At 43.2% G+C, this 21,062-nt stretch overlaps 2 protein-coding genes across 3 annotated transcripts in view; both read left to right on the forward strand.

Moving 5' to 3' along the window:
* The first annotated feature begins 4,210 nt into the window (after nt 1–4,210).
* Nucleotides 4,211–4,813, forward strand: LOC118211013 (achaete-scute homolog 5). Its single transcript, XM_035387653.1, has one exon. It carries the CDS (start codon nt 4,211–4,213, stop codon nt 4,811–4,813), a length of 603 nt encoding a protein of 200 aa, XP_035243544.1.
* Nucleotides 4,814–8,133: 3,320 nt separating this feature from the next.
* Nucleotides 8,134–21,062, forward strand: part of cacna1sa (calcium channel, voltage-dependent, L type, alpha 1S subunit, a) — a 33,838-nt gene continuing 20,909 nt past the window's right edge. For both annotated transcript variants that reach the window (XM_035386885.1, XM_035386887.1), the window contains exons 1-12: nt 8,134–8,537; nt 12,278–12,383; nt 15,798–15,937; nt 16,601–16,743; nt 17,072–17,224; nt 17,703–17,908; nt 18,233–18,336; nt 18,873–19,018; nt 19,386–19,467; nt 19,579–19,739; nt 20,145–20,370; nt 20,750–20,957. In XM_035386885.1, the coding sequence (XP_035242776.1) occupies nt 8,350–8,537; nt 12,278–12,383; nt 15,798–15,937; nt 16,601–16,743; nt 17,072–17,224; nt 17,703–17,908; nt 18,233–18,336; nt 18,873–19,018; nt 19,386–19,467; nt 19,579–19,739; nt 20,145–20,370; nt 20,750–20,957 (1,863 nt within the window). In that variant the 5' untranslated portion in view covers nt 8,134–8,349. The remainder of the gene's footprint in view (nt 8,538–12,277; nt 12,384–15,797; nt 15,938–16,600; nt 16,744–17,071; nt 17,225–17,702; nt 17,909–18,232; nt 18,337–18,872; nt 19,019–19,385; nt 19,468–19,578; nt 19,740–20,144; nt 20,371–20,749; nt 20,958–21,062) is intronic.

Raw genomic sequence — 21,062 nt, forward strand, 5'->3', positions numbered from 1 at the left:
TATACTCGTGTGTTAAGGTATATGTGTTCCGGCTGGACAGTGAGTAGGAATAATTCCTCAGTGCGATCCTAGTACCTTCGGATATGTGCAATTGATACGGCTTGCCTGCAGAATAGGTTTGTCGCCAGACTGTCTGTTCTGACACTTGAAGATTGTGTGTTTACACTCGTAGTCAATCACACCCAGTCATTCACATCACACTTGTGCCAAGTGTCCTGGCTACTCATCTTGTCTTGGAGTGCCACAGTCTCACCAGTCTCACTTCACAAACAAATTGAAATAAACAGAATATTCATTCATTGCATTTACAGCCTTTACCAACCAAATATCTGGAGCTAATATTGCATGTTTTTCTTATTTTATTATTGCTTGTTGGCTGGACCGCAACAGCCCTATAAACACGAATGTCTGTGACTGAGTGACTCAGTGACTGAGTGAGTGATGAAGTTACACCGCGCATGTCTGTGACTGAGTGACTGACTGATGAAGTTACACCATTGGTCGGCCTGTTCGGTCCAGCCATATACTAGGTTTTGAAACGGTCTTGTTTTACCTATTTTAGAGTTAGTGGTTTAAAATGTTGCAAGAGTTTAACCAGGCTTTTCTATGATCTTGTTTTCAGGGTCTGGGCTCGTGACATTTATGAGTGTAATTTCAGTTTGTAAAATCCATAGTGTAATGGTATAATTTCATTACCACTCTCTAGAGATACATCTCGTACCCCCCCCCCCCAACCCCCACCCCTCCGAACAACCACTTCCATCTCACCTCTCTCAGGTGAAGTAGTTACCCCCTTCCTCACGCCCTCCCTCCCTCCCTCCCTCTTTCTGGGGCGGGGACAGGTGAGCGGGGACTGAATCAAATTCTCTCACACGGCTCGACACCCCCCACCTGACAAAAGAGATTCCGGAGCGAGGAACGGAGCACAGGAGCATCGCGCTTTGAGGCACGCCGAGCTGACAGAGAGACATAGAGGGAGAGAGAGAGAGAGAGAGAGAGAGAGACCGCCTGCCTGGCTGCTGTTCAGACTGGTCCTGTCCCAGAGCAGTGGGAGGCTGCGGCTTGCACAGTCTGACCACTCTCCTCATCCGGGCCCCAGGAGGTAAGCCTCTATCAGTAATGTGTGCAAGGTAGCCACATCACTTACAGTACGCATGCTAACATAGTGTCAATTAATTTGATACGGTGACAGTGCTGCCTTATCAAATGCTATCTCCTGTTCGCGGTCGCGATGTGTTTGGAGTTCATGCCATAGGTGAGTTCACTAGAAGGTTTGCTCTGCATTACCTCAGTTTTGCTGTGAATCACCACAGTGTGACTGGGTAAATGCCAGGCAAAACTCACAAACTCTAACACGTTCACTGACAAAAAGCTCTCCAGAATTCCATGACAGCGATCTCATCAGACTTATGGATCTGATGGTAGGGCATATTGCATATCAATAATTTATGCTTTAACTGGAGATCCATAATTTTACGCACAGCAACGTTTTAATATTTATATTTTTGAGATGTCATTCATATCTGTAAAAATATGCCATCGTTATTTTTAAACAAGATTTTATTAATTTTCTTCAGTACAGTTTCTTTTTTTTCAATTGTTTTGAAATGCAGTGGTTCTCTAACTGGCCAGCAGTCCATACACTGCGATCTCTTGACCCTTAAGAGGGTACAGAGTTGTGAAATGATTACAAAGACAAAACTGTGATGAATGATCTATTCCCACTTTTACAAAAATCTCAGATTTAGTGTGTAAATCATGTGTATCTCATAGTCTGTGATCACATCTATTCTCACTCCATAACATTATTTTGTTTAATTATACAGTGTCACTGTGGTCCATTTTTAAAGTAATGTAAGTTCCTGAAACAGCTACGTGTTATGGAACAACTCCATAATATTAAAATGCTAATATAATAAGCACAGTTGAAAATGCCAGGAAGAACAGGCAAGCAATAACAGAGCTTGCAAAAATAAAAAATAAAAAATATTAATCATTTTTAACTTTAAATTAAATATAAAACAGCAGAGTCTGACTGGTCTTTTGAGACATCCAGAATATGACAGCTATTTGACACACATTTAGTCTGTGTTTCTACACGCTGTTGATTGAAGCACAGCCTCCACTACAGTACGTGCCCATAAATCTTAATTAAGCCTTTTAGTCCTGGTCCAGAAAGCTTAGAGAGAGGGGAAATACATGCGCCTTCCCCACCCTGATGCCCTGGGGAAAACATGGATGTTTAAAGACTGTGTGTCTTCCTCACTGCTGCTCTCTTCCACTTCCAAGAGCTTTGGGTATGGAAAACAGGGTTTTTTTTTTAACCAATTAATCATAATCATCGTGCATACAGACCTGTTACATAACCATGCTTATTTATTGGGGAATAAAAGTATAATTATATTTATACCATTATCTACATTACATTACTGGCATTTAACTGACGCTCTTATCCAGAGCGAATTACATAGCATCCATTTATACAGCTGGATACCTTGCTCAAGGGTACAACGGCAGTGTCCTACTTGGGAATATCTACCACTTAGAAAAACATTTGAATGTCTCAATATTTTTCTGCAAAGTATGTGTTACTTTATCATCAAAGTGACACTGGAATTGAATTGTCTTTGGAGCCTCATCATGAGCATAATAGCAATGAATAGAAATCATGTAATAGTGTTGCTACATGCTGACAGGTTTTTGACCTGGTGTTTTATTTGAGTTTTGAATACTAGTAGCATGCCACTAGCAATTCAGCACGTGTGCATCGTAAAAAAAACAAAAAAAAAAAAAAAACCTCTTTGACCATTTAACAATTTTTTTCCCTGCATGTAATTTATATTTCAAATACTGCCGTGCAGCAACATTACTCCAGGTTTTGTTTCAGTGCAAAGCAATAACCTGCTTTGCACTGAAACATCCAGCTAAAAGGCTAAAACTGTCTGTGCAGGGAGAGAGAGAGAGGGAGAGAGAGAGAGAGGTAATTTAGAAACACAGCACAGGTTAAGCTGGTGTAAAGAGGCATAATGTGCAGGCGGGATAAGAGCAGTCATCTGGAACTGCTCAGGTGGTTTTGGAGGGGGTTACTCGCTCTTTTTGGGACATCTGATACCTCGCCACCCAAAGGTGGGGAATCCCCGTGTACTCCTCTCTCTGCCAGGCAGGCTGAGGGAGTCTTTTTAGGGGCTGGGCAGGGAGATTCAGGGGAGGATTAAAATCAGTTTAAAAAAAAAAAAAAAAGGTATTCTGGGACATTACAAGTCTGCACTTCTATTCGAACACTGCTTATCCCTTTAAAGTGATGAACATCAATGGACATAGACCACCATCACCGTTTTACACTTCAAAAACGCACTGCACACTTTACTGGGTAATGGGATCCTATAATAGCCTTTTTTTTTGTTGCACTTTTTAAAAAAATCATCTAACCATCGCAGTCCTTAACCAGAACACAGATTATTTCAGGTACTATAGGAATGGTCTTTTCTGTGTTGTAAAGTGCATCATCATCAGTACATCTCACTGTCTCCTTATTCCCCTGCTTGTAAAATTAATAAACCCTGATTAAAAAATTAATAAAATTCTTTGTTATTCCAATGTGTAAAGGCTCCCTCATTTTATACAGCAGGTTTAATCTTTTGTTCTGTCTTAATTACACCCCCAGTTGCTGGACACGGAGAAGAGGAAGACATTTGAAGTTGAATATGAAAATGGAATCAAAACTGGAATGATTCTATTTCTCACACTGTTTCTATCTGAAGCCAAGATGTGCAAGGACCACTGTGGCATACAATCTGTGGCACAAAACAGAACAAGAAGCTGAATCCATTTTTAGTCCTGCAAAAAGAAAGGAGTACATAGTAGAGCTTAGTGGTGGCTGTGGTCATCCTTAACCATAGAGTACCGCTAAGTGTAGGAGTCTCCTGGCCATGTATCACTATCCAGCATCTCAATCTCGCCACCCAATAAACATGTACGGTGGATCAGCTTCATAGAGCCTCAAATCTCATCACTCACCTTCTGTCCACAGTTTGCCACCATTGTAGAGGAGAACTGAGTTGGTGATTCCTGTGTAATTGAATGACTGAAAAGGCAAATAAACCAGTCAAGAAGAAGTATTCACACTTCAGTAAATAGTTATTCAACTCCTTCCACAAGGGGGCGCTGTAGGCTTAGCGGCAGGCATAGTTGCGCTGTGGCTGGACTCACCATGAATGCTGGCTTCTCCCATGGCTTTGTGGAGCGGCGGGCCGGGCTCCTTGGCGGCAGCAGCCTGCAATATGGGATGATGCCCCCTGGTGGCCACCCGGAGCATCGCCACTCCTCCCACCTCCACCCAGGCGGAGACCCGCTCACGCACCCGATGCCCTTCCTGCTCTACCCCGCCAGCGTGGACACGGGGCTCTACGAGGGCTCCTACAGGGGCGGCCCGCCCCTCTTCCCCTACCTGCCCGCCTTCCACGGGCACTTCGGGGTGTACGAGTGCCCCTTCGAGCCGGCGTTCATCCAGAAGCGGAACGAGCGGGAGCGGCAGAGGGTGAAGTGCGTCAACCAGGGCTACGCCAAGCTGCGGGACCACCTGCCCGGCGGCGCCGGCGACAAGCGCCTCAGCAAAGTGGAGACACTGCGGGCCGCCATCCGCTACATCAAGTACCTGCAGGGCGTGGTGGGGGAGTCCGCCTGCTCCAGCCCCAAGGCCGCGCCCCTGAGCCTGGAGGACTCGGGCAACAGCGACGGCGGGTCGCCCCGCTCCACGTCTGAGTCCTCCTCGCCGGGGCTCTACTGCGGGGAGTCGGAGGGCTCAGGGAGCTAGGCTCCGAACCTCCGAGCAACTGACGACTGACCGTGTCAGCGGACTGTGCTCTTTTTGACGTTCGTCCTCGACGTGGATGGGTAAAGGCGGTTACCTTAGCTTTTGAGCTGGTCTGGCGAGGCTATGAGGGTCTGGCCTGTCTGCGTTCTGGAGATATCAAAAGACTGAGGTCTGTGAAACGAGGTGTGTCCTAAACATGTGCTTTTCCTCCACTGTTGACAAGCCCACACTTCTTAAGGAAGTTCCCTAAACACCCAACGTGTCTTTAATTGCACACAAGAACTTGTCTTGGCCAATTTGACACATCCACAGAACATAACTTTTTTTTTTTTTTGAATACTGAAAGTGAACTATCCCTTCAGGGAGGCATAAAGAAGAACGAGGTCCTGTGGATTTCAGCCAGGCTCTGTAGAAGTATTTTCAGCTCTCACTGTAATCTGCTTCATAAAAAGGATGTGAATATTCAAAGTGACCACATCACAGGGTAGCTTAGCAGATCTCATAAAAGAGGTTCCTAGCATAGCATGTCATTTATACGGTTTATACAGCTGGATATCTCTGCTGAGGAAATGCAGTTTGATGAACAGCCCGACAGAAATGCATAATTGAATGCTCTGCCTCCCTCTCTTAAGTTTGTAATGCATGTGCAGCACACACACACACACACACACACACAGACACAGACACACACTCACAACAAATTTGCATTGTATAAAATAATTTTTGTTGTAAAAGATTTCAAGCACATGGTATTTCTCATTATTTTGAAGGACACCGTACTCAGCAGTCAGTTAATCAGCAACTAACAACAACATGGCACAAGTTGGCACGATTTTTTCTGCTCCTCCCAACTCCACCCACTTACCCACACTGTATCCTAGTCCACCCCACCTATCACCATACCCTTCCTGCTCCACCCCCGGCAATCAGCGTTCTTTCCCGCCCCACCCCACCAATCACTGTACCCTTCCTGCCTGAATTACTCAATTTCTGTGGTGGCATTTCTATATTTATGAGGTGAGACTGTTGCAGAATCTGTTGAGCTGCTGTTTGAATTCCTTATAGAGCTTGTAAAATGTTTTCTTTTTTTCTAGAATAAAACTGAGGTCACTTACACAAAGTATTTAATGGCCGAGTGCTTTTGCTATTGAAAACACACAAATGATGCTATATTTCGGGATATACACTGCCAGGATCTTGGCCATCTCATTATTTGCATAGAATTTCACTGCCTCTATAGAATATTTTCATGTTTTTTAGCTAATAAAACTTTGAACAGGTTGTTACCAGTTTGTGTCTATATTACTGAGGTCTCTTGGAGAATCCTGATAAACCCAAAGTATGACTGAATAAAGAATGATAGATATGAAATGTCCAGTTCAGCCTTATTCAGAGAGGGAAGGGCACCAATCTCACAATGATTTCCCTTTTGACGTAGGATGTCAGAGTGGTTTTAAAATGCATGGGTTATCAAGTTCTTCAGGGACACCCAACATTCCCAATTCTATTCTGCTTGTGGCATTTATGAGTGGATGGAAACTTGTGCAAGTGTAATAGCGAATAAAAAAATTACAGTTTAGTAATCCCTGCTGGTTTGTTCATGTTTGTCTGTTTGGGGGAGGCGTGGGTAATGCCAATTTAAGTTAAGAGATCATGAGTTCTCAACGTTTTTGCAAATAATGTTGGAGTAATCCGTATAAACATACCAATTTTCATATGCCACTCACAAAATAAGGCAATCTGTGGCATTTATGCAGACTTTAGAAATTAGCTTAAATGAGGGCCACTAGATGTTGGCATTTCACAGAGTGCATTTTAATCTGCTTCATGTGGATTCATGAAGATCATCTTCACCATACCCATTTAACGCGTGTACTGTCATCCAACACATTCCCTCCATCCACCGCACAAACACAACTGAAATTTGGGCCCAAAGAAAAGCCAGACAAGAATCATACTGTAATCAGATGCGTCATGCGTCAGATGCAGAGAGAGGTCCTTTAGGGTTCTGTCCTTACTTGTCGGAGAAAGTGTTTTTCTAGCCTCAACAACATCAACCCAGTGACAGGGCAACAGATTTGTGGTCACAACAGGTTCACATTACAGGCAACAAAAAAAAAAAAAAAAACACCCATAAATATAATAAACCAAGTCAACAAATTAACAGAAATTGCTTGCTATCAACTTTCACATATTTCACACCTACGGCATCTCTGGTATGTCAGGGGGTGGGAATCCTCCTCAGTTAAGCCTCTGACTCTCCCCTCCCTGAAGAGTTATAAGTGAAAAGAGATTAAGTGTCAGGTAACACAAACATTGCGCCGGCGTTTTTCTCATGCGTCTGATCAAGTCATTACTGACTGATTAACTGAAATGATTGCTGCAATTAACGAAATGATTGATTTGACACATGTTTGGAAGCAGAGGCTCCATTGACCCCTTGGCCGCGAAGGACTAAAATACAAGCAATATAACAAACCAAGCATTTCTCCAAGGGTCCTAACTATGACACCCAACCCCACGGCATACCCCAAAGCGAGTAAGTCGGAGCGAAGGTATCACTGAATCAAACTGGTGACAGTGACATTGCCTCGGGGGATTTGACAAGCGCAGCCAAATCGGACTCCCATTTAAGTTACGATATCAATGCTCTGCCCCCACAAAGGTCAGCTCGTATAGTTCAGCTCGAAGGGTTGTGTACTTCAAAAATAGCCGAGACTTTACTGAGCAAAATATCATCTTACAACAATGTTTATTCAAGTTTCGTTTCCTAAGCTTGTAAATATGTACAGTATACCATCTTTGAAAAGTTCCTTTAGCCTTTAGCCAGGAAATATATTTGTATAATGGTACGAAGGCATGAATAAATTGCTTCACGCGAATGTGAATTAAGTGCACTGTGCTGCGCATTGTGATGTTTTTTTTTTTCAATCCACTCTTCGGAACCATTATTTCAATCTTTGAGCTTTCCAAGCATTCATAAGCACCAATAAACATTCCAGCCGTCGCGTACAGCGCGCAGGCATTTCCCGCTATCCACGCAATGTCGGATGAAGAAGGCCGCCGCCGGCCCCAACATGGCCGACGCCCCGCCTCCCGACGTCTCGGGAAGCGGCCAATGGGAGGTGCTCCCTGGGCACGGCAGCTGCTTCTCCCCTGTCCTCTCCGGCCCCCTTTCCCGCTAAGGTTGGTGGGCGTCACTCATTGTCTAAATTTATTCTCTGCCGGCGAACAACTGCTCCTCCTCGCTAACGGACCCCTGGCACTTTCGCCCTCCTGGTCCTGGACCTTTTTTTTTTTGCTCCTGCTGATCGCCATCGGAATAGATCGGCCGCTCCAGCAGTCTCCGATGTGAGCGGGGAGGAAGTGAGAAGACAGAGCAGGAAGCGGAGGTAGGGGGGGTTGCCTGGCGAGGACGAATCGGGGACGCTGATGCGCAGGCGGGACTGAGCGTCGGGCTGTGCCTGTCGGGATACGGCGAAAGCAGGGGAAAGTTAAACTTTTTTGGGGCGGAAAGCGAACGGTGCGCAGGAAACATGGAGGCCGGCGGCGAAGCGCCCATGTCGTCCTTCATCATGGACGAGGAGACGCTGAAGAGGAAGCAGAGGGAGAAGCTGAAGAAGCTGCAGGCCACGGGGGGAAACCCCAGACCTGCCCGCTCCCTCTTCTTCCTCACGCTGAAGAACCCCTTCAGGAAAGCCTGCATCAGCATCGTGGAGTGGAAGTATCCTTCAACCCTGCACACACACACACACACACACACACACACACACTCTTTCTCTTTCTTTCTCTCTCAAAAAGCACTTAAAAAGAATTAACACGGTCAGAGAGTAGACAAAAAGTAGTACAGAACCCAGCACACAGAGAAGCAGAGTTGTCTGAACATTTGTGTAAACTGAGCAAAGTATTCACACACATTGTGTACAGGATTCACCGGTACTGGACGTAGCGTTCATAGAAATTTAGTTATGGGAAAGTTTCAGAAAAGTGTGTTTTTTTGCCTGTTGTATCATCTTGACAGACCAAATCGACGTACAGGACATTCGTAGGAAGAATAAAAGCTGTAACAGACATAATAAGTCACAGACCACATGGAGACCACCATTTTCAAAAAGGAGCTTTTGTTTCATTTTTAAGAAATAGACTCCTTGAAATACGCTCAACACATTCAGTCTTAGCCTTTTCAATACCTCACTGTATGTATCCACAGGTGGGCCACAAGCAACCTATTTAATTTTTTAGGTTGAGAACTTTTTAAAAAGAGATAGTTATTCTTGGCTTGCTTACTTGCTTTCTCTTGCAGCAATATAAATACTACAGCTGAAATAGTGCACTGAAGGTAACCTTGAAGGTCCCGGACTGAGTTGTTCATGGAGACCGCACTGGGTGTACACACTTGCACAGTTTGTCTAAGATGTCTACTCATGTTACTGCTGCCAGATTTGGTGGCAGTGAGCATTCTGTGATGTACAGTTAGCTGGTCGTTTCAGTCAGGCAACGGAAACTCTGGGTTTGATAAAAGACATCTTTGTAGTGTTGTATGCAGTGATCAATGGGGAAAACATGTGTAGTGCATTCGGGTCTGTTACTCCACACCACATCTTTTGAGACCATATTTTTTGAATTCCGAAAAATTCTCACATTTAAGGACGGAGAATAGAAATTGTTAGGTGATTTCTGAAAGCTAACGGATGTAAACTTTACCTCATTTAGACACCTGGTAAACCTGCTGATAACAAAACAAACAGGTGAATTCCCACCTGTGTTTCCAGTCGGGTGCTCATAAAGACCAGGGACCACAAGCTCAAATGAAGAATGTTCCAGAAATAATCAAAAGGGAGACAATTGTTACCGAAAAGTCTTTCATAGAATTTTACAAGGTAATGCTACAGATAGTCATATAAGGGAATGCCGTAGCCATAACTCATTACAAATGATGATAAAAGTTTACGGCCGTTTAGGTTTATTCAGACCGCGCTGTGATATGGCCCAGCAGCTGTCCTCTTGCTGCATCACAACCTAAAAACGGACGCGCTAAGCCGGAGGGAGAATTCTGACACACTGCCCTCTGCTGGTAGATATGGGCAATGAAACCTGACAGCAGCAACAGTGGGGATTATGACAGTACACTGAACAATTCGCTGTGGGTTTATGGGGTTATAGTGTACCACAGGAGTCAGTGTTACACGTTGCCTAGATCTATTTGCGTTCAGACCTACCTCTCAAGCAACTGTGCAGAGTTTACCATCAACAGAAATTATCTCTGGCAACATCATTTAAAAAAACAGGAAGATGTAACTGCAGGGCAAGAAACTTTTTTTTTCTTAACAGTGTAGATACTGTAATCACCTCTGATAACAAGTTCTGATAACATTTTGTTGTCATCCTATTTATTTCTTTAAATCTGAGCATTTTAATTGAAGTTTATACATTTACAAGGAACTGAAAATCACAAACAAACCGCAGTGATAAAACTAGGAGAATGGCCTCAAAAAACCTATGACAAATGATGGCAAAATGCTGACCTCCTGACTAACTGGCCAAAGTGCAAAGTGGAACAGCTTAACCTCTATTAAAATTAATTCCATAGCTTGTTAAAATAATGTAACGGACACAGAAAATTATACAAGGGAGCTGCTAAAATAAACCTACGTCCCATTTCTGCTCTCGCACACACAAAGAGATTCCTTCTTTTAGACATCATATTTATAGCTGTGAGTATGCCACTCTCACTGATACAGAACAATGCTTCTTGTGGCTAAAACTGACAAAAGAATTAGGCCAGCCTAAATACAAATATCCACCTAGCTTAACACTTGCACGGTTATTACACCGTTATTAGTGATCTGTTAATTATCACCTGTAGCTGGTAGAGCAGAGGAAGTTGTACTGCTTCGCTGGAGGGTTAGCTGATAAATTTTGGCTGCTCCTGTGTGTTTCTTTTCTTGCACTAAATAATGACAAGCTGATCTTATACAAAAGTGAACATACAATAGTGAACTATACAATAGTGAACATACAGAAACACAACTCCCTGCAATTGCAGCCACGTGAATTATTGAATATAACTGAGAGTTTAAACACGTTATTGTACAATAACGTGTGACTTCGTAGCTCGTAGCTCCTCAGACAGCGTGCATGTCTTTGAATTCAGCCAGCAGTGATCTCACTGGTTACGAACTGTCACTTTGACTGATTGACGGGATTTACACTAGGCAATATCAAGTGCAGTGTGGATATTACAATGTGCCAGATGGACAGATTTAAAAGAAAAAAAAGCTTTACTATTTTGTGCTGCTGACATGGAAGCATAAGAAACAGGCCATTTTTCTTGATGCGCATTTTTTAAATGGCAATTTCAAACACATATGTAGAGAACAGTTGTCATGGCGGTCACAGATCGGAGTCTGATGTGGTGAGATGGGCATACTGCGATGCCTGAATAGAGGAGAACAGCTGCCATTTCTGACCCCATTCTTCTGGCCTTGTCTTGCGCGGACTCCACGGCCGTGGACTTGGCACGCGGTGGCGTTCTACTCCGTGAGGGCACAGCTAAAGAAGGCCGAGAGGCAGTCTACAGATGAATTAAGTAAAGCGGCGTTGTAATTTTTAGCCACTTTTCCACCGCATGGTACCGGCTCGATTCAACGCTACTCGACTCGACTCTACTCGCTTTTGGTACATTACATTACTTTACATTACAGGCATTTGGCAGACGCTCTTATCCAGAGCGACGTACAACAAAGTGTATAACCATAACCAGGAACAAGTATGACGAAACCCCTAGAGAGAAGTACCGGCCCAAGTGCAGGGAACAACCGCATAGTTCAACTTGGACCCTGAAGGTTAAACTGATTAACACTAACATAACGAGAACGGCAACAACGCAGTCTACCAGGTACTCCATTTTCCACTGCAGATAGTACCCCCGTCAATGTAGCTGGTCGTCATTAGCGACGCTGCATGAAGCACGTTGCTCTGACCAATCAGTGGTCTGCAGTGTTTTCACGTCGCCTTTTGGCATCGCCTCAGCTCGCTTGGAACCTCGACGGACGAATACTATCCACAACTTTTGCCCGACGGAAAACTAAAAAAGTCGAGTAGAGTCGAGTCGAGTTGAGCCGGTACCATGCAGTGGAAGAATATGTACACCTAAAAGAGGGGACTGATAACTTGATTGTAGTATTTATTATCTATCCTGCGTTAGGTTATTGGTTATATTTTGGTACAACACATGCAGGGAAAAGTTTGGCCAAAAACCTGAAAGCAAAATAGTCCAAGGCTGAAAGATATCATCTTAGATATTATATGCTGATAGATTTTGTTAGATGGTATATCTAAGCAGGGTCTTGTTCTGATCTCTGTTCTGTTCATCACTGGCCTAAATATCAGACTGTTCCGATTTCTGTATCAAGCCATTCCCACCGTGAATCACAAGTGATTTCCTGACCAGTTCTCATTCAGGCCTTTTGAGATTATCATCCTGCTGACCATCTTCGCCAACTGTGTTGCGCTTGCCGTGTTCCTGCCCATGCCAGAAGAAGACACGAACAACACAAACACCAACCTGGTGAGTGTTCTTCTCTACTTTCCACGTGAATTAGCTACCGACCCACAGTACATGCACACCCATGTCCTCATAAGACATATTTCCATTCATTAATATACAATAAATAAATAAATAAATACACAACAGTGTCACCTGTGGCACAGCTACAGTGCCGAGCTAAAGTCATGGATTTGTTGCTTGGAGAGACGTACACCAGCTTCAAAGACATATGATATCTACTTGACAGCACTGGGGATCAGATTTCTCTTTGCGCCATGAAGTGTACAAAGAAATGTAGTTGTCTTGCTTGGTCACACATGCCCCTGCCCACAGACATCCCTCGCTACGAGTGCCAACAGATGAGATCACCGCTCTTAGTAATTTATCAGATGAAGTATTGGACGCTCAAGGGATGGCAGGATGAAACTTGGTTACTGAAAGAGGGCGAGGTCAGGAATTCGGCACACTGTGGCACATATTTGGTGGGTAACCTGACCCCCCAAAGAAACCCACCTCTAAACAGCACGTTTCTTTAACGGTCACATGAGATGCAAGGATTTTGGCCTGGGTCCTACAGATGATCTCTCCTGCCCTTTTCCTCTTTTCCTACCCGTAGCATTTACAGGGACAAAAGTCCTCAGTTTTTTGCAATTCGCAAATGGAAGTGTTCCCCGGTCCTGGAGGACCACAACAGTCCAGTGCATCTTATTGATTTAATATGGTAACTCCACAGTTTTACGTATTTCAATATTTTTTCATTTTTTATATATATATTAAATATTTTAAAACACATTTCCTGGTGAATAGTTCATTTTTCAGCATTTCATTTTTTAACTCATTTTAATGTAAAAATCACAGACTTAAGATGAATTTGTTTCCATGTTTTGATGGTAAAGCTTGAAGGCATGTTAGAGTTACAATTAAATATATATGGCAAAGGGGCAGGATTTTGGTTTTTATTTTATTTTATACGATACGATACGATATACTTTATTGTCCCCTTCGGGAAATCTTGGGCTCAGTATGAGATGAGCACCATATCTTCATGTCATGTATTAATATAGCTGAAATTAGCGTTACGGTAAAGAATATAGTAATTGCGATGGTTATGGCAGAATTTGGATCATGATCAAGCTATAATTACAGTTACTGCAGAAGTTCTTGTTCTAAATAACTGAGACATATATTTTTTCAGGTAACACCATAGCTTTATGTGTTTCAATGTTTTGTTTTGGTAAAATATACGTTTTAATATTAAATTACTTAAAACACAAACAAAAATTTCAAGAGATTTTATTTTTAAAACAACATTTAGGTAAAATCACTGATTTAAGATTAAATCATTTCAACATTTTGACGGTAAATCTTGAAGCCATGTATTAATATAGTTTGGTATAATTTCGGTTACGGTTAAGAATATGGTAATTGTGATGGTTATAGCAGGATTGGGATCCTGATTAAGCTATAATCACAGATATTGCAAAAGTTTTCATATTTAAATAACTCATATTTCTATTCCTTGCAGTAGCACCATAGCTTTGTGTATTTTGATGTTTTTTATATCACGTTAAGACAGTGAGTCAGAATGAGTGTGGACTAAATCTCGGGTTGCAAAGACTAGACCATTGATAGTGGTCAGTGTGTCACTGCCATGTCCTTGATTCAGGTTGACAGAAAGGGACAGGTGTGCCTGTTCTAGCTCGTGTCACTGTATGTTTTAATGCTTTATATTTAGATCACCTCTAAATTTATGTTGCTCAAGAGGAGTGTGTGTGACGGCACAATCAGTAAACCATGGACAAGAGAGCACTGGCCTAAAGATATCCTAGCATCTTCTAGCATATTGCCAATGATTCTGGTATAATTGAGCCTGCCAATATGACCAGAAGACAGGGTTTGCACTTTTTGAGAGTATTTAATTGGTTCCAATACACCAGGCAAGATCAGTAAAGCTTAGAAAAGTATTTGAACCCAAAACAAATATGTATTTGTCCCAGGTCTGCTAACAACATTGTAGCTTTTGATCATTGCAGGCTTGGCATTCTTTTAAAGGGATGCCTGATGGTGGGATAGACTGTCATAGTTTATGACCATTGTGTTGTGTTCGTTGTATTTTCACTGGTTGCATTGCTTTATTTCCTTGTTGGTTAAGGGGTTTGAGCACTCGGGTTAGACAATTGGTTCTTAGTCACGAAAACCTGCCAGCAATACTTGCACGCTACTGACTGATATCCGTATGCTTTTCAACAATATGCCCGGTAAAAAAAAAGGACACCCTTTCAGTGTTTCTGAGTGCCGTCCAAGATGGCCTAGTTCCCCATGGCCTGTGTGTCTCCGTCCCATCCGTCATCCATCTCAACTGTCAGCGGTGCATTCTCGGGATGCCGCCCTTGAATCCCGAACTGGGAGACAGCAGTCCCGGCGAGGTCACCAGAGAATAGCCCCTCACTGGCAAAAGCTGATCGAGGCACGTTGCCACCATTGAAAAGGAACACTAAATCCACTTTGTGCCATCGCCACGGTAACAAAACACTGTGCATATGATTTGCATTCACCAATAAGCATTCCCAATCACGCCGTTTTAACTCTGTGATTTCAAGAAAGAGAATGTAGTAATAACATCAAATGAATTTTGCCATTATTAAGCATTTTTGCATCTGTGTATATACAATTTTGACTATTTTGATTGCACAGGCTACTGAAAAAACAAATTGAACCCTTGGGAACGTCTGCAGGAAACACACTGCAATGCATCAATAGGTGAAATAATTTGTAGTCATGCAAATCTGTATAACATACACTGTAGGACGATGGTGTACATGTTAAATCTGCCTTGCAAGTGAGAGAAAGGTCAAAGACTTATTTTTATAATCTTCCAGCTAACACATTCTCATATCATGTTCTCAGTTATGTTGTTAGAGTAATTTGCAAATGCTATCATGTTTATACAACGTCACATGTCACTGCTAAATTAGAACGTGCCCATTCTTCTGTTACTGGGTTTGTGAAAGTAAGAGCAAAATACAGCATCTTTGCGGAACCTATGAATGGGTCTTTGGGTTTTTACATGGCCAATGTAGCTACCATAGTACCTCTGGACTTGACTTTGTTTTCAGTCAGTGTTAATAAGTTGACTTTATTTACAAAAGTAAAGCACAGAAATAATGGTGTATTTCAAACGATCTGTTCATTGGCTTCAGCCACTGTATCATTTGGATTCAGATATCGCTTGAAAGGAAATCAGATCATGATCTATCATTAAAATGTTACACTCAAATTAAAGTCAAGAATTTGGAAAGTGAAGACAAGACATCCATTTCTCTTCCTGGATGGGGGGATAGAAAGTTACAATACAGGTATACTCTGTGTGTGTGTGTGTGTGTGTGTACATATATCTGAACAGTACCTGATGATTCTTTCCACTCACGTTTGCAGGAAAGTTTGGAGTACATCTTTCTGATCATCTTCACCATGGAGTGCTTTCTGAAAATAGTGGCTTATGGGTTCCTGTTCCACGCAGACGCGTACCTGAGAAACTGCTGGAACATCCTGGACTTTGTCATCGTGTTCATGGGGTAAGCTGGGTTCGGTGGGCAGCCCTGGGGGGTGGGGGGGAAACAAGGAGGAGAACATTCCTGGGAACCATGACTAGACCATGGCCTTCTTCTAAAATAAAGGAAATGTTGGCACAGCCCTTGCAGCTGACAAATGCAAAAAAAAAACAAACAAAAAAAAAAACAGCACGCAGTCACTCACAGTGGTTGAACACGAGTCCGCAGCTGTTCAGTGACATGTGTAATACATTGCCTGAATTTTACGTCATGGCCATTCCCTGCAGAGTAGTATGAACTACATGACTAACCAGTGTAAGATCACAAATATGTGATTGGACTGTTCTTAACTGAATATTCTAATGCTGATGTAACAATCACTACCGGTAAGGGTAAGCAATTGTGTTCTAGAACATTGACTTAGAACTCTGAAATAAACATTCCAAAAAACCTACTCTTCAAAAGGTTAAAGAAATAGAGAAAAATGACTGAAATGGGGTTATCTTCAGTTGGCAAACTTCTGCTGGATGAAGAACGAGAGCTCGTTCCAGAGTTTTAATTCAGTTATTATGAATCACAGCCTTTGAACTGAATTCCTTTCCCTAGGCTTAAAAGGAAAGAAGTCATCATGTTTGGGTATATTAAGCTGTATTATTTTTTTTCCCTCCGAATCCACTCTGTCCCTAGGCTCTTCACCATAGCACTGGACACGATCAACCACATCAGCGGGGTGGAGGCTCCAGTGGGGGAAAAAGGGGGCGGGTTCGACATGAAGGCCCTGAGAGCGTTCAGAGTCCTGCGGCCGCTGCGTCTTGTCTCGGGGGTCCCCAGTGAGTCCCCTTTTACTGGGCGCCTCCTATATTTATCAGCATACCCTTCTGTCTTTTACTAAACACCTACCACACCATTTACAGTATCACCACACCATTCTGTCATTTACATCATGCAGATGCTCTTATTCAGAGTAATGAACGGTAGTGGAGTACATGTGTTATCCACAGAAAGACAAAATAGCCATATGAAGTGACGGGAATATAACCCGATTTTGCTTCTATGCCATTGAAGGTCCAACGAGACCTTACACTAGCTTTTTCTACATAATGGCGTACCATAACTACACAGTGGCCTTACTGAAATGTGGTTGTTGTTTCCCTCCAGGCCTGCAGGTGGTGATGAACTCCATCCTGAAGGCAATGCTGCCACTGTTTCACATCGCCCTGCTCGTGTTCTTCATGGTTACCATCTACGCCATAGTAGGGCTGGAGCTCTTCAAATGCAAGATGCACAAGACCTGCTACTACACCGGCACAAGTTAGCAAGCCTGAATTCAGCCGGCACTTCACCAAACACAAAATTACACTGTGGGACATTTCAACATGTAGCCTTATGGAAAGTTAGTTTACTCTTATACAGGTACTGTATATACAGTACATAGTCTTATACATACACACCCTTATACAGTTGAGTTTACAGAAACTTCACCAAACACAAAATTACAGTATGCTATGGGATATTTGAAAAGGAAGCCTTCTGGAAAGTTTTTTCACTCATGCCCTTACACAGTTGAGTTCACAGAAATTAACAATGTATAGTGCTATTAATTATTAATGTATTGTACCTGCTATTCAGGATATGCCATCCTACAAGCTAATGGAGAGTCAGCTCACCTGTGAGGTCTTGCACCTTCTCAAAACTGACAGAATATTACAGCAGTTGGATAGGCTTGAAATTATGATTGATCATACCAAATTGCCAGAAACAATGTAACCCCAACGTGTCCATCCTCCAGACATCATCGCCACGGTGGAGAACGAGAAGGCCTCACCCTGTGCCCAAGCGGGCAATGGCCGCCGGTGCACCATCAACGGCACCGAGTGCAAGGCCAGCTGGCCGGGCCCCAACTATGGCATCACCCACTTCGACAACCTGGGATTCGCCATGCTCACCGTCTACCAGTGCATCACTATGGAGGGCTGGACCGACGTGCTCTACTGGGTGTGACTTCCTCCTGCGCCTTTCCTTTCTGGACAATAAAGAGTTTATTCGTACAGCTCCCCCTTTAGTTTAGTTGTGTCGGCAGACCACTGTACATCTGTAGACCACCATTGTAACTTTTATGTACAATCTTCATACGGTTTGCATTTGATTCCAGGATTCCATGGCCTTTAGGTTATTTAATGCAGTTCCACTTTACATTCTGCTGTTGTGGCCAAGAAAAAGGTGGTGACATGTTTTGACAAAAATCCGTTCCAGCCTTCCAAGGTGACCTCTATTTCACTCTCTCCCTTCCTCAATCCCTCCTCCTCTCTGTCTGTACAGGTGAATGATGCCATTGGTAATGAGTGGCCCTGGATGTACTTTGTGACCCTCATCCTTCTGGGGTCCTTCTTCGTGCTCAACCTGGTGCTTGGTGTGCTCAGCGGGTCAGGAACTACTCACATTTATTTGATTTTAAAATTAATCGACTCATTTTCGAAGTGATGATTTTTCTCTACTTGTGATCTGGGGTTGTGTCTTGAGCCACTTAGGCAGAGTGTGTAGTGTCAAGAATGTTGTGTAGTTTTTTTCCCACCAGGGTAGGGCATAATTAAGTTTGCCTGTGTCACCTAGTTTAGCATTGTCTAAATCTAGCTTTACATCAAGTCAACATTTAAATTAACCTTCCATCAATAAATATCATTTAATTTAGTGAAAGTATTGGATGCTATACCTTGAACTGTAAATAAATGAAAAGTTGTAATTTTTCAAATCTTTTGAAACAGAAAATAAAAAGAAATTAAGTACAGTATCGGCAGGAATAATGTAAATAGAAAATGCGAGGGAAGTAAAAACAAAAGTTAAGGGGTAAAAATGTGAAGCATAATCAAACATTTATTCTTCTTATCCATCGCTCTCTTTCTCTCTCTCTCTTCCTTTCCCTGTCACTTCGGACTCCTTCACCATTTGTTCCTGCCCCCAGAGAGTTCACCAAAGAGCGAGAGAAGGCCAAGTCACGCGGAGAGTTCCAGAAACTGCGTGAGCGGCAGCAGCTGGACGAGGACCTGAAAGGCTACATGGAGTGGATCACTCAAGCGGAGGTCATGGACAATGACCAGAACGGCCAAGGTGTCACCCCCTCTTTTTTTATACCAGCTATCTGGCTTTAACCATGGATTAAATGCACTTTGAACAGTCCTGTAGCACTAGTGTCAGAATCAGCAGTTAGCCTCATTATGAAGCGCAACTACAAACAGGAGTGGCTGAAATGTTATGCATAGTTGATTGGAAATTAATAAAAAAATTAGATGCATTTCTTAATTATGGGCAACTGCATCTCTAATATGGGCTGAGAAATGTTGTGAGTAAATTGTTGGACTGTAAACCCCAGAAATGGGGAAACACCACCTTTATTGTGGAAAACTTTAAATTACCGCCCGTCCATAGAGGTGAAGGTTTGGTGATGCACTGGGCTTTAGCGTAATTCTCTTTATAGGTCTCCTACCTCTCGAGGAGGGAGGGTCAGACACAGAGAGCTTGTACAACATGGAGGGCATGGGTCGTGTCCTCTACTACTTGTGAGTACTACAGTACCAGAGCTCTGTGTTAGTTTTGGGTGGGGCGGCACTTAGCGCAAACCCTCCAAAGTGAAGGGTGTAGTTCTGAACCTTCTCGTGCTCCATTTTCAGCCGTCGGTGGCGTCGCTGGAACCGTTTTTTTCGCCGGAAGTGCCGCACGTGGGTGAAGTCCAAGTTATTCTACTGGCTGGTGATCCTGCTGGTTTTCTTCAATACTCTGGCCATCGCCACGGAGCACCACCACCAGTCTGAATCCCTCACTAATCTACAAGGTCACTTCAACTGTGGAACTGTGTGAAGTAGCTCTTCCCAGCATTTTGCACTGTAACAATAGACACATTATGCACAGATTTATTTTAAATTTATTAAATTACTTTTATGTCCATGTATTATGTTATTTTTCAAAAATTATCACATGCAAAACCTTTTGGAAAACCAATAACATGACCAATGATTGGTCAAGATATTTGTTTTGCACCAATCATTGGTTGCGTTATTAGTTTTGTGTGTGCTGAAAGGTTTTGCACGTGCCAAAGGTCTTTGTAAACCGAACCCTTTGTTTCCTCTTGAGTTAAAATGTGTTTATACAGCACACATTGATGCCTTTTAATAAAAATGGAGTTGTATCATCATGTTATTCAAATGCTTTCCCTTGATTTTTATGTTCCTGAATGCAGACAACACCAACAAGGTGCTGCTGTCGATGTTCGCGGCCGAAATGTTCGTGAAGATGTATGCCCTGGGCTTGCCCTCCTACTTCATGTCCCTGTTCAATCGCTTTGACTGCTTCGTGGTGAGCATGGGCATCCTGGAGCTCATCCTCGTGCACATGGACGTCATGACGACCATGGGCATATCCATCCTGAGGTGTATCCGCCTCCTGCGCCTTTTCAAGGTCACAAAGTAAGCGGCTGACGGCATGCTGGGTAAATGTTGAGGGGAGGTCGGGGGGGGGGGGGGGGGGAGGGTGGTTGAGAGGTCAGCTTTATGAGATTTAGAGTAGAGGAACTCTAGGCTGTGGGCTACATATAAGCCATTCACTGATTTTAGTTTACTGATTGACCATTTAAAAGATAATTATTGATTTTCCGTGACATTTTGAAACAATTTACCGTGAAGATTCATTTGAGGTTTTATTTATAACAAGAGTCATGTCTCATACCATATCTAAGGTCTTTGCTCAAGAGCATAAATTCACTTGAGTATCTATGAGTCACAACTGGTCACAACTTGTCTTGCCTTGTTACAGTTTTATTCAGACATGAATTCCCTCTGTCTGCAGATACTGGACGTCCCTCAGCAACCTGGTGGCCTCGCTGCTCAACTCCGTGCGCTCCATTGCCTCCCTGCTCCTCCTTCTCTTCCTCTTCATCGTCATCTTCTCTCTGCTAGGCATGCAGGTGTTTGGGGGCAAGTACAACTTTGCCGACCAGGAGGTGCGACGCAGTACTTTCGACAACTTCCCCCAGGCCCTCATCAGCGTCTTTCAGGTACAGGACAGGCAAGAGGACCCTCAGGTCCATACTCTGAAACCAGAACCGACTTGACCCAAATCTGAAAGGGTACCTTGAGGTTGCACAGACACGACTATCTCA

This window comes from Anguilla anguilla, chromosome 13 (assembly GCF_013347855.1).
Source record: "Anguilla anguilla isolate fAngAng1 chromosome 13, fAngAng1.pri, whole genome shotgun sequence".
NCBI classification, from domain to species: domain Eukaryota; kingdom Metazoa; phylum Chordata; class Actinopteri; order Anguilliformes; family Anguillidae; genus Anguilla; species Anguilla anguilla.